A 14445-nucleotide genomic window follows, 5' to 3' on the forward strand; every position below is an offset into this window, starting at 1 on the left:
ATAATTCATAGACAAATCAAAGTTCCTTTGTACTTGATCCTGATCAGGTCACACCTGGAATATCATGATCCCTTATGAGCAGCACATTTTTAATAAAATATATAAATATAAGAGTGCTTCAAAAGGAAGAAGAACAACTGTATGAAAACATCAGTTCCTTCAAAATATTCTTTATTTTAGGTCCCACAAATTCACACTGCTTTTCTCCTTGAAAATCTCAAAATTTTCATAAGACTAAAGGGAACTCTGATGTATATTCAAGATAAAAGGCAGCATTTTCTTAAATAATTTTGTGCAAAAACTGCTATACAAATGAAAGGTATTAAAAACGCTAAAAATTTAAACAAGTAGCTGAGGAAGCCAGTATAAAATCAGGGAACACTTACATACTTCTCTCTCCACCTGACTGCATTCAGCCTCACATTAGCTGGGAATGATTAATTCTGACTCCCACCCCTCTTTTGAAAAGCAGACTCACTCCCATCCCACCAATCTCTCTGACCTTTACTTTCCTCATCTATAAAACCAGGAATAACAATCAGCCCTACATATTTTACAAGGCTGATGTGACACTGAAAATTAGAAAGAAAAAATTCTTTGTAAACTCTATAGGCCCATGCACTGACAAGGGATTGCCATTACTGGAACATTTCTCAAGCCTTCTCTCTCCTCTAGGCCCTTCCCCCTTCTAGTTTTTCCACTTTATACTTTTGTGCAAGGGTAAAGCATAATAAGCTAAATACTATTGAGACCCAACTAGTGACAGGAGACACTCTGCATATATCAGATGTGTCTAAACTTTGATCAAGGATTCTTGGAAAGCAGGAAACTCAGTTGGCCTAGAACAAGTTGCAGAGATAGAATAAGAGCTAGAGAGTCTAAGATTCTACATCTCCTTCCCACTTCTTGGGGCAAAGCCACTGGGGCTGGATCCAGATGCTTTGTGAGAAGTCTTCTGAGGAGGCAGTTATTTTGGGAGAATAGGCTCAATTCCCAATTGTGTCCCTGTCCAGAGTAAGCACTCCACAGGCCAAGGGGAGCAGAGGCCAAGATGGCAGACAAAGGCTAGGAGGAGGGCATGATTTGGCACCATCCCTATGACTGCGAAAGTGTGCCCTCCAATCACAGTCAAGCAATCTCAATCTGGGCTTCACCACAGGGCAGAAGAGCACTTTAATTTCGGGCTCACTACAATCACTCAGCTTCCTAGCCACTTAATCACACACATACAAGTAATGAGCAAATCTCAGCCAGGGCCCAAATCCTGGTCTCCAGCCCCACAATTAAACTGGCCTTCCCAATTTGCCTAGCCTTTCCAGTAAAATAAACTATTCAGAGGCCAACATCAAAACAATTGCCCCCAAATTTCACACTGTAGCTGAACTAGGTTCCCTAAGCCAAAACAACATTGGGGCACACTGTGCAAGCAGATGTTGCAGGTTCTGATAAATAGAGGCTGTCTCAATGGGGAAAAGCACTCTCGATTTGTTTCTACTACACTATCACTTCACCTCTTCCCTGTCTCAGCCAAAAATCAGGGTGAAAAAACATTTTTTAGGGCCTACAGACCTCCTTGCACTAAAGTTGGGCTGTGATATGGCTCAGTTAATCTTAAGGAGAAGGCAGTAACTCAAAGGGAGTTGAAACCAGGAGCATTCCAATAAATAATCCCCATGGCTGGGAGAAGGCTAAGCTCAGAATACCTTCTGTGCATGTGTTTTCTAGACAGGCAGTGAGTATCTTGCTCTTTGTCCTCTCTCCCAAAGCATCTCTCCAAGTCCATTTGGGCTCAAGCCCCCTTTCTCCAAAGGCCTGGTGCCCGGGCATTTAAAGAGTGATATCTGGAGCTCAGCAGGAGCTGAGTGATGCAATCGTTGCTAGGATACAAGCTGAGGGTATTTTCTTGAATCCCCAGTAGGGAGCTGGAAGCCAAAATTCTTGAGCTGGAATTTTGCCCCTCCTAGTAGCAAAAGGAATCCCCTACCCAAAGGGGTTAGAGAGGGGGAAAAGAAAAGAGGAACCGTATTGGGAAATTTTAGGACACACCAGAGAGAAAAAGCCCTCTTTTCTTATCTACCCACTGACAGATGTATCAGGGGAGGGAACAAAAAGAGAATGGGGAAGATAAAGAAAAGAGGCAGGAAAGGGAAGGGGAAAAAGTCAAAATAGAGAGGATTCCATTCCTCTGGCTTCATTTTTCATTTTCTCCCACTCTTTTCTTTTTGCATACCCTCACAAATCTGAATGAGAAATGCCAAACCTTTAGGATTCACAGAAGTAAAAAGTCACACTGCCAACTTTGGTTTTCTACTTCTCAAACTCCCTTTTAGCTACTGTAGGGTGGCCTGCCATCTGGTTAGCAACATTCCATTATTTGCCTAGAGATAAATTAATCTGAAAAATGCTTACCGATTTTGCCAATTAAATTACTGATGGAAGGGCTCATTCAAGCTACCCCTTTAGTCTGAGGAGTCCTGGGGGCTGGTGGGAAGACTAGCAAGGGGAACACCCATCTATCCTATACAAGGAGGCCATTCAGAACTGTGGAACTCAATGCATGCTCTTTTGTTTTTCCTCATTCCTTGCACAAGTAACCTCCATCCACATTCATGAGTGTACACCGCCCCCCCACACACAGAAGGGTATGCACACATACCCATGAACATACTACCACACAACCTACACACATACATTCCCATAGGATTTCTGACAAGGGCCTGTTAGGCACCCAGTCCTGAAGGTTGTGGCATTTCATGACATTACTTTGTCATAAACCTGGCTCAAAGATCAGCTTTAGAGGGAACCCTTCTCCCCTCAGGGGAAAAGAAAAAGAAAAAAAAAAGCCATTGTTGTAGTGGCTTTCTCACAGTTAGGTGAAAAAAGTCTCTTAGGTGAAACTTAAAATTTCTCTAGATACCAGCAACCAGCTATTTCTTCCGCCCACTTTCCATTACCTTTTATTAAAATTTTGTTTTCCTTCTCATTTGTCTTTACAGTTCACCCCCTTTTATTTCAAGTGTCTATGGGTACCAAAAAGCACAGAATGCAAAAACTTGGAGGTCACTTAGTGTAACCATCCCTAAATGCCAATGTTACAGGGAACCCCAAACCCACTGAGAAATTGCCCAAGGTCAAACAGCCACTGAACAGAGAAAACCCAGGTCTTTAGTGCCCAGCCTAGAGTCTTTCCTCACTCTTCAATACTGTCTTAGAATAAAGTGCCCAGTTAAAATATAAAATTACTTTAGATACCACTAGAGATAGGGGGGGAGGGCCATCTCACTAGATTCTCATTGCAAAGAAACAAGTTCTTAGTTCAACTCAGGGAGGCCCACAAAGGAGTACATAAGTACCAGTGCCGGCAAACTGTCCAGATCATGCTCATACTATGGTACAAATCAAATTAAAAGTCAGCTTCTCGCCCACACCAAGCCAAAGAGAGCAGACCTCAAACTCAAAACCTCTTCTGATGCCATTAAATAAAACTCTCTGGGTTCTGAGGTCAGGATAACTTCAAGAGCCCCCTTCATAGCCCATATCCTTTCATAATCAGTTCCCAAGAGATTAAACAACAGAACATGGAACTTGAAAGCACAATTCCAGGAGATTTTCACATCACACATGAGCAGCTGCCCACTCAGGTGTAGGAGGAACATGTGTGTGGATGTGTATGCGCCCTGATTCATTGCTACATGAGACAGAAATGGCACTATTTCTAGTCAGATAAGCAAGGGAATGAGGAAAACTTGCCTACATTAGCAGGTAGAAGGAAGGAAAACAAGTATGCACATTAGCATCAGAGACATCTTTTTCCTGGCTTTGCCAAGAGCTTTCTCAGCAGAAACAGAAATATAAAAATAATAAAAGCAATAATAACAGCAACCACCACCGCCATCACCATTGACCCAAATATGCAAATATATGGCAAATTAAAATGTTTCTAGCTCATGGTTTCCCCACTCATACCCCATTCCATCCAGAGTTTGGGGGGAGGGGGGGGGAAATAGGTTAGAGATGCTCAAAACTCTCCTTAGTAAGATACATCCTTTCATTGTTATGGAAATCTTTTAATTAGAGATACTTCTGGTCTTAAAGAACAAACAAGTAGGCAAACAAAAACCACCACTTTCTCATTAGCACTAGAGCAAGTTCTATTTAAAACGTAGTTCAAGCACATCATTGCAAATGAGATAACATGAAAAAGGCATATCCAAATACTATTATTCCCAAGGTGGGTAAAGAGCTGGCTTTTCTTGTTGTTGATTTGTTTGTTTTGGTTGTTTTGTTTTGTTTTTGAGGACATACAGAGAACATCCCCAAATTCAAATCCAGGGGTAGTCTTTGGGAAAAGAAACCCAATAAAAGCTCACGAGTGTCTTCTCTTACCAATTCATAACAGTCAGGTAATGCTTTTACATCCCATACCATAATTCAAAAAAAATTGATATTTAATGCTTTAAGAAATGTTTTAAAGGTGGCGTCTTTCCAAATTGGAAACTGAACCCTTGACAGCAATTGAAATTCAAAGGACAGAGTCACCAACTGCCAGCTCAATGCACCCACCACATCACTTCTCAAATTCTCCCTTCTATTAGAAACTATAGAATCATTTCCTTAAATTCATTCATTCCATCATTTTTTTCTTCTAAACATCCAGTGCAAGACTGTCTTTCCTAAGATGTCAAAAATTCATCATGCTCTTCCAACAAGCCCCCTTTAACCCCAAACAAATCCAAATACAATCCTGATAGCAAGAGAGAAATTTTGACTAAAATTCCCTCATGGAATTTAAAAATAGTTTTCAAGAAAATGAGTTGACAAAACACCACAAACAGCCAAAGCCACTGTTTAAGGATGCAGAGCTTGTTCCGTGAACGTCACATAAATGGAGAATGCACACACACACACACACACCACACACACACACACGCACACTTAAATAGAAAGCATTTCTTTATCAACAATTTTACTCAAGCAATAAGCAACTACACTCACAGGCATACTTAAAAGACAAGACACGACAAAAGATTTAGGGAGAGATAATATACCAACGTCATACATATCACAGCGAGGCCATGTTGAAGCTCAAAACGTTTTCCCCCCTGAGTAAGAAAGCTTGCTCTTTTTCTCTCCCTCTCTTTCCCTGTCTCTGACTGTCTCTCTTGATTTTTTTTTTTTTCTCGGTGGTTCTCTGGATGAAATCAAATCGAGTTAGCAACAGTTCAGATGGCTGGACTCCATTCAGCGCGTTCCCAGGAAAAACATGAGTATGACATTGACAAGCAGGAGGACTACAATTACGGCAAAAACGACTACAGTTTGCACATCCAGGGTCATGGTGCAATGCAGAACACTGTAGTGTTCCAGGTGGGGGGCCGGCAGATTGGGAGATGTCAGTCTCTGTTCTGTCAGACTGTCCATACAGCCACCATTCTAGAAAGGAAAGGAGGAAGTCGGATGGTTAGGGAAGGGTTGGGTTTGGTGCCCGAGTTTGGTAGGGGGGAGGGGGAGGGGAGAGAGGGGAGCTTGTTTCACCCCTTCTCAGGATTGAGCTGATTTTTCTTCCCTAGCTGAGAAATCTTAGCTTGCGCTGAAGTCGGCAGAGTCCAGCATTCTCTCTCGGGCGCCACGGAAAAGGCAAAATCCTGGCTTTCAAAGGGAAAGGCGGGAGGAACCAGTGCGAGGTTCTCCAGCGCCTGCTCAGTCTTTCTGTCCGGCGTGTGTCCGTCCGCCTGCCTGGCTACCGGTCAGTCTTGGTCTCCCCTACTCCCTCTAGTTCGCTTGCTTCCCTACGCTTGCTAGCTCTCTTCGTGGGGCTCCTGGTTGCCAGCCACACCTTACAACCCTGCCTGCTGGCTCTCTCCCTCTCCTTCCCCCAGCCCCCAGCTTGTGGGCTGAGTTTTTATTCACTGTGCGCATGCAGACGCCTGCGTGAGGCGCAGCAGCAGCCTTTGACAGGCCCGCCGGCCAATAGCAGGTGCTATAGCAGCATGGTTTCTCGCTGGGGGGCGGAACTTAGGCGGTCGTGCTAGCGGAGAAAACCAATGGGAGGGCTCAAGGCACCTCAAGCAGTCTTGCTCCTTTCTCAGGAGCCACCAGCCTGGGTTCCGGTGTGGGGGTGGAGAGCTTGTTCTGAGTGGATTGAGGGGGATGTAGGGAGAGAGAGTGGAGGGGCGGAAAAGGATTTGGAAAGAAGAAAGGAGTAGATGGGATAAGATGTGGCAGGAGGGAGGGAGGAGGAAATAAAGGGAAGACCCTGTGGAACAAGGGAAAAAGAGAAAGATGGGAAGGAGGAAGAAGAGATAGGGAGTAACATTAGAGAAGGGTTGTACTAAGGAAAGAAAAAGGATGGGGAAGAGGGAAAATAATTTTTTTAAATGGGATAGGTAGATGGGGAGGAGCCATGCCTTGGCAGCCACTTTGTTTGGAGCCTGGACAAGAAAGAAGCAAAGGTGCCTTTGGCCCCTGTCTAATTTTTACAGACAACTCAATTAGGTATACAAACTCAACAAACAAGGATACTCTACCAATTATCCAAAATCCAATTCTACTTGGCTTTCTTTGATATATCCACACTTGCAGGTCAGATTTCCTTTCCTATTTTAATTTCTTTAGGTGATGGTGGCTTGCACTTTTCCAGCATGCTGGGTAGTATAAAAGAAAGCCTCCATAAAACTTCCAATCTACTTGTAATAACTGACCTGCTCTGTGTGACTCTGTGCCTGAACTAGGGAAAAGCCCTGAACTAGAGACTAGAAGTTTCATACTTATTCCTAGTGCTACCTGAAGCTTGTTGTATGGCTTTTGTACAAGTTCTTTCCCTTCTCTGTCACATGAGTACTTCGACCTATCTGATAATTCGGTGAAACCTCTGAACTCTCACCTCAGAAAAATATCATTTTAATAGATCCCATAAGCCCTCAAAAACTCAAAACTCCCTTAAACAGAAACTTATCTAAAGGCTCTTCTTACTCTTACATTGTAAAAGTGAACAGATAGATATTGGTAGAGCGGGTCAAGAAACTGAATTAGCCAGAGACAAAGCAAATTAAATTCTGGGACTTCTACCATACTACATACTCTAAGAGGAATGAAAATTGCTTTCAATTCTTTAGAAATCTTTTGAGGCTGGGTCAGACATACACATTATCTAGATTATTAAAATTCTGAATGAATGCAAGTCATAAATAAAGTGGCCGCTGGCCCTATAAGATAGAATAAAACCCAAAGAAATCACCACTTTAAAAATATGGGCTTGACCAGAAATCAAACCTGCAACATTGGTATATATGGACAGTGCTCTAACCAAGGTTGCAGGTTTGATTTCTGGTAAGGGTGCATACAAGAATCAACCAATGAATGCATAAATAAGCGAAACAACAAATTAGTGTCTCACTTTCTTCATTCTTCTCTCTCTAAAATAAATAAATAATAAGTAAATAAATAAAAATTTTGGCTCATAACACCACCTATGAATGATTCATGACAAAAAAAAAATAACCCTGACTTCTATCAAGTTTCTAGATCCAATTATCAATTTATAGAATGGAGGACAGAAAAATATGTTAAACTGCAATCCTGGGATATACACTGTACAAGACTATAGGACCAACAACCCAGTTCTTAAGCAAATAAATAGGAAGGAAAAGGAGAGACTGGATGACTCCTGTGAAACTTGTGCATGTGTATGCGTGCACACACACACATTTGTGATATTTATGAGACAACTGGAAATTTGAATAGATTGAATATCTGATTATATTAATTATACAATTAATAAGAATTGCTATTAATTGTTGTGGCTAGGTTTAACAAAATGGAGAACTAAATGTAAATCTTTGTGACTTTTGATTTTACAATTGTTTATTAGAAATGACATGAAAAGCATAAGCAACAACAATAAAAAAAACACAACTAGGTAAGCTGGACTTCATCAATATTAAAAATTTTGTACTTCAAAGGACACTATCAAGTGTGTGAAAAAGAGAACCCATGGGACGGAAGAAAATATTTGCAAATTATATATCTCATAAGAGACTTGTGTCTAAAATATATAAAGAGCTATTATGATCTATACTAATAAAAGGGTAATATGCTAATTAGACTGGGAGACCTTCAAGACGACCTTCCAGATATCCTTCTGGATAAAGCCACAGTGGCTGCCTGAGGCTCAGGCAAACCACGGTTGGCAGCTGCCACTGTCCAGGGACAGCCCAAGGCTCAGAGAAGCTGGGGATGGCGGCTGTGAGCTCAGGCAAACTGCCAAAGGAGGCTTCCCAGTGGCTCTAGGCTCACTTAAGGGGCGGTCAGGCTGGCAGGGGAGCAGTTAGGGGGCAATCAAGCCAGCAGGGGAGCAATTAGGGGCATCAGGCTGGCAGGCAGAGGCAGTTAGGGGCGATCAGGCAGGCAAGTAGGCAAGTGGTTAGGAGCCAGTGGTCCTGGATTGGGAGAGGGATGTCTGACTGCTGGTTTAGGCCCAATCCCTGACTGGAGAGGGTGCAGGCCAGGCTGAGGGACACCCCTCTGTGCACAAATTTCATGCACCAGGCCCCCAGTTTATTTATAAAAAGCAAAGTAACCAAATTTAAAAATTGGCAAAGAAGCTGAATAACATTACTCCAAAGAAATGGTCATTAAGAACATGAAAATATGCTCAATATTAACCATTAGGAAAATTCAAATCAAATGTAGGTAATGCAAATGCAGGATATTACTTGTAATAAGATATAACTGTACACACACTAGAATGGCCATATAAAAATACTAGATAACAAATGTTGGGTAAGATGTGGAAACATTAGAACCTTCATAACACTGCTGGTGGGAATGTAATATGGTGAAGCCACTTTGGAAAACAGTCTGACAATTCCTTAAGTGAAACAAAGAGTTAATATTTGAGCCAACAATTCCACTCCTAGGAGAAAAGGAAAGCATGTCCACATAAAAATTTGTACATGAACATTCATAAAACATTATTCAATTCACAATGGTCAAATGACGGAAACAACACAAATGCCAGTCAAATGGTGAATGGATAAACAAATGTTGTATATCAAAAGGATGAAACTTAGAAAATATTATAAGTGAAAGAAGCCAGACACCAAAGGCTTTTATATTATTCCATTTATATAAAATATCTATATGGTTAGGGTAAATGCTGTTTAATATAGCTTTTGTTTCAGATTTATTTAAATGTCAATGTGCTAGGTTATGATGTAAAAGGTATTTCTAAAAGCAGATAATGATCAAAATAACTTGAAAGCCACTATTCTAGATTATGTTGAGACAGATATGGTGATCAGAATGGTGCTATAATGTAAGCAATTAGAATCTTTATCCTTGACTTTAAAAGTACAATCTTATCCTGTCTCCACTGACCTTTCAAACCACTACAGCCTGGCTTTCACCCCCTCATACCATAGGAAACTAGAACTTCTTGTGAATATAAACAAATTACCAATGTGCTGCTAACTCTCGTGGCCAATCTTTATTTTCCCCGATTTCTCTGCCACTTGACTCCTTGGATGCCTCTTCCTCCCCGAAATGTTCCTTCTGCCTTGGGAACACCAACCTCATGGCCTGTCTGGATATATTGTCTTTACTTACTGCCTAGGTTCTTCTTCACCCAGTCATTAAGGCCACGATTTCTCAGGGTTCTTCTAATTTTAGTCCCCTTTCTTCTCATTCCACACATGCACTGAATGATGAGCCCTTGTATCCCCAAGACTTGAACTACCATCTACATCACACATGATGCTCCTCCTTTCAACAAAGTTACTGGACGCCAGTAGGAAACAAAACAGACATAGGCCCTTATCTGCATAGAGCTTGCAACTCTGCTGATTACCCCAGGTACCTCTCTTCTCTTGAACTCTAGATATTAATCTCCAATTGCCTTTAGATATCTCCTGAATATTTCAGGTGAACCTCACACTTAGTAAGTTCAAAATTGAATTAATCTTCTTCTAACCATGCCAGCTTCCTTCTTCCCATGAGTTCTCTATCTCTTAGAACACAAAAATATCCAAAACGAAGGAGCTATCTATACATCTTGCCTCTCCCTTGCCTTTATGCTAGCCATCCAGTCTCCAAGTCCTAATGATTATCTTCCTCTTTAATATCACTCTCATGTGGCCTTTATCTCTCTCCCTGCTGCCCATAGTCAATTCCTCGTCATTTCTGATCTATTACCATTCATTACATGGTCTCTTGTGCTGTTCTCTGTCCCCAATTCAGCCTCTATTCTCCTGCTCAACTCATCTTTTTCAAAAGCAATTATGCTATTATCAATCCTGTGATCATTACTATAGATTGGTTGCTCAGGATCTATGCCACCCTCTTTCTATACCTCCTTATATTGCTGAAAGTTAAAAACAAACAAGCAAATAAACACTAAAATAACTTTTAATTTCTTAGACACCTTTGCATCCAGTGGTCTGGATATGATTCATTTCTACCAATCAATATGCACATGCACAATACTTAGAAGAAGGTGAGGCAGAGGCCATATTTCTGCTGTTTTTGTTGGTATGAACAGTGGTGGATGTTTTAGGTTTTCTCCGACATGTTACCTATCGGTAGACTCCAGTGTCTGGTTACTGGCTTTGTGCATTTGGGTCAGCATAAGATTGAATATATATACATTTGTCATTGAAGATCTGGAAGGCATGATGATAGTTAAGACAGTGGCAGGTTCCATAGTTAAGGCAGCGCCAAAGATTCCAAGATGGCCACAGAGAAGGTGGAATCTACACTCACCTGCTCCCAGTGCCAAACTGAATTACAGCTAAATTACATAGCAATCAACTTGAATAACCAACTGAAGGCTAGCTAAACTGAAATATTATAACTAAGGATTTACAGAAGAAACCACATAGAGATTGGTAAGAAGGGTGCAAGGGCTGAAAGGGCTGGTCCCTATACCCATGTGCAATGGCTGAAAGCTGGAAGGGTATTTGGGCTGCAAAGCTCCCTCCCTGCCAGGAGCATGGGTCTCAATCCCATGCAGGGATCCCCAAACCCATAGCAAAAGAGACAGAAAGAGAAGCTCACATAGCATCTGGTGGTGAAAATCAGTGGGGATTTAGTCTGCCTGGTAGAGAAGGGAGTCTGCTAGAGACCCAGCTGTCACCTTCCAAAGAATGAGGATTCCAATTGCTATAAAACCAGCCTGGAGAGAGCACTGGCTTGTCCTCCAGCTACTGAGGACTCAATTCTGCTATGCTCAGATCGTGTAAAGGGGTCTGGTAGCTGCACCAAGCAGGAAACTTTGGGGTGTTCTTCTGGATACTCTCTTGGCAGAGACAAGTAATTGAAAAGTGTAACTTTAGAAAGGGGACCATTCTTCCCCAACTTGAGTGCACTGCTGTTGCCAACCCCCCCACCTGTTGAATCACTGGGTCTACCCTGTCACTTTGTGGCCCTGCCCCTGATGAGTTCAGCCATGCAAGGGGATCAGAGTGATGTACAGAGCTTAGATGTTCAGAGTGTCTCCTGGAAAGTCTTTTGCCTGGGAATCAGACAAGTAGGAATTAGTTGAGTGGCTACATTGGAGGAGGGGGCACTCTTATCTCCCCTGCTGTAAGCTTAGCCTCTGATATCACTGGAAGGAGAAGTGCCTGCCAACCTCCCTCCGACAGGCAACCTAAAAACAACAACAAACAAACAAACAAACAAACAAAAAACAATAGGAGACTGAACCAGCCTCCCAAGTCCCAGTGGCCCTGCCCTGCTGAGCTCAGTTGCACAAAGGGAAGGGTATGCTGCTTGAAGCTGGTACATTCAGAATATGTCTCCCTCATAGGTTGTCTAGGGACCAGGATGTAGTGCAGGGCCCCTTTTGAACTCAGCCAACACAACTCTCACCAGGAGACTCTTTGGATCTGTTCTCCTGAGACCTAGTAGCTTTGTCCTGTTGAGCTTGCTCCTGCAGAGGGGATGCCTATCCACACCCCACCTGTACCTGCAGCAAGATCCTCCTGGGGAAGCTAGAGTTGGAGACTGTGGCAGATACGGAATGGTTTGGCTCTGAAGTAGGGGGCCACTTATCCCTCATTGAGTGCTTGATGGTACGGTCCCCAGGTAGACGACCCTCTAGCTCCATTCTCCCAACCCTGGTTACCCCACCCTACCAAGCTCATAACATGTTGAAGGGTTTGCGCTTCACAGCCAGCCTGGGCCTACTCTACAGTCTTTCTTTGGAAGGCTCTGGAAGAAGAAAACACAACCTCTGGAGGAGTCAGAATAACTGAGAGGTGGAGGCAGGAAGCCTCGGAACTTTTACAGATTTGTGCCCAGGTCTAAGCTGAAGGAAGCTGACCCTTTTACAGAGATTGACCCCTACCACACACACCCAGGTGCAGTAAATACAGCCATAAACAATGATTAGTATAGTAGTTCCAGACAGGTAGTCCAAGGCTGATTATACCAACATCTGACATCAAACTGTACCCGAACCCTAGCCAAGTGGACTCAGAACCAACACAACCAGTGGTAGACTTCAGACCGCACCAGAGATTGACAAAAACAGCCAAACAGCACACCCAAAGAAGGATTCCAGCAATCACCAGACACTGCCAAGAACAACTCTGCCTCAGGGGGTAGCCCCAGCACAGTAATTCATATATGATGATCAAGATTAATAAGGCAACCTGAAGAGTTAATTCCACTCACAAAAGGGCCAACAACATTCAAGATACAACTACAACAGGAGGGCACACAAACCCAAAAAGTAACATTCCTGAAGCACTGAGCTGAGATGATGTGGAAGATTGTGTCACTGAGCTCAACAAGACTCCTATATCATAAAGCCATCAAAGCAGGTTTGGGAGTCATAGTAGATCTACCCAACAGAGAGAAAATGGGGAGACAAAGACATATACCCCAAATGAAAGAACAACAAAAACAAAAAAATCCCCTGGAAAGAATTAAGTGAAATGTAAACAACTAGATGCAGAGTTTACAACAATGGTTATAAGAATGCTCAAGGACCGTAAGGTAAGAATAGATGGTCTCAGTGAGAACTTAAACAAAGGGCTAGTAAGAATTAAAAAAAAAGACATAATAAACAATTAAAAAAAAAAAAAAAACAGCCAGAAATGAAAATCTATGGGATATCTGGAAAAAACATGAAGTATAACAATATGTACATCACTGGGATATAAGAAGTAGAAGAGAGTGAGCAAGGGATCAAAAATGTGTTCAAAGAAATAATGGCCGAAAACTTCCCTAATCTGATGAAGGAAAAAGCCACACAAGTGTGGAAGCACAGATAATCCAAATAAAGATATACTCAAAGAGGCCCACACCAAAACAATCACAACAAAAAGAAACTTAAAAGCATCAAGGGAGAGACAGTTACCTATAAATGAGCTCCTAAAAGGATGTCATCTGATTTCTCAACAGAAACACTTCAGACCAGAAAGGATTAGCATGAAATATTTAAAGAGAGAAGAAAAAAAAAAGAGGAAAAAAAGAAGAAGAAAAAAAAGAGAGAAGAGAGAAAAAAAATAAAAATAAAAATAAAATAAAATAAAATAAAATAAAATAACGAAGAAAAAGAACCTAGAACCAATACTACTCTATCCAGAAAAGCTATCACTTAAAACTGAAGGTGAAATTTAGCACTTCCAAACATAAATAATGTAGTTCATTATTATCAAACAATTATTGCAAGAAATGTTTAAGAGCCTGCTTTAAGAAGAAAAAGACAGAGAGAGAGGAATGTAGATATAAAGAATAAAATGGCAATAAATAAGTACCTATCAATAATAACCTTAAATTTAAACAATTTAAGTGCTGCAATAAAATAAAATAAAAAACCACAGGGTAGCTGAATGGATAAGAAAACATGATCCATATATATGTACTGTCTACAAGAGACCCACCTCAGAACAAAAGAAAATCACAGACTGAAAGTGAAGGGATGGAAAAAAAAAATTCCATGCAAATGAAAACAAATTAAAAAAAAAAAAAAAAAAAAAAAAAAAAGCTGGGATAGCAATGCTTATATACCCTGTTTCCCCGAAAATAAGACAGTGTCTTATATTAATTTTTTCTCCCAATGTTGTGCTAGGTCTTATTTTCAGGGGATGTCTTATCTTTCCATGCACTATGTCTTATTTTCGGAGGATGTCTTATTTTCGGGGAAACACGGTAGACTTCAAAACAATGGCCATTAGCAAAAGACAAAGAAGGCCACTGCCTAATACTAAAGGGATCGATACAACAACGGGATATAACCCTCCAAAACATCCAATATGCATCTAACATCAGAATAAAACTTACTATAGTTCTCATAACCCACCAGGTTCTCCCTCCTCAGGACCTGTGTATTGTAACTGTTGCTATCCTTCTGCAGTCCCCACCTCAAAGCTCAACTCACATCTCACCTCCTCTAAAAGGCTTTCCCTGAAGTTTTTCATAAAAAATATTCTGGACAATATT

At 41.5% G+C, this 14445-nt stretch overlaps 1 protein-coding gene across 10 annotated transcripts in view; it reads right to left on the minus strand.

Annotated features, from left to right (window-relative positions):
* The window catches only part of ARHGEF9 (Cdc42 guanine nucleotide exchange factor 9), a 314280-nt gene that overhangs the window by 144287 nt on the left and 155548 nt on the right, over positions 1 to 14445 (minus strand). For 2 of the 10 annotated variants that reach the window (XM_036439904.2, XM_036439899.2), the window contains exon 1: positions 5060 to 5890. The exons of 4 other annotated variants lie outside the window; for them this stretch is intronic. Coding sequence is in view for 3 of the 6 variants with exons in the window: in XM_036439898.2 (XP_036295791.1) it covers positions 5053 to 5061 (9 nt within the window). In the remaining 3 variants the exon portion in view is untranslated. Of the gene's footprint in view, positions 1 to 5048; positions 5891 to 14445 lie in introns of those variants that run through there. 4 more of the 10 variants (XM_036439903.2, XM_036439897.2, XM_036439901.2 and 1 more) reach the window with 3 other exon arrangements.

Source organism: Pipistrellus kuhlii, unplaced genomic scaffold (genome assembly GCF_014108245.1).
Source record: "Pipistrellus kuhlii isolate mPipKuh1 unplaced genomic scaffold, mPipKuh1.p scaffold_m20_p_16, whole genome shotgun sequence".
Classification (NCBI taxonomy): domain Eukaryota; kingdom Metazoa; phylum Chordata; class Mammalia; order Chiroptera; family Vespertilionidae; genus Pipistrellus; species Pipistrellus kuhlii.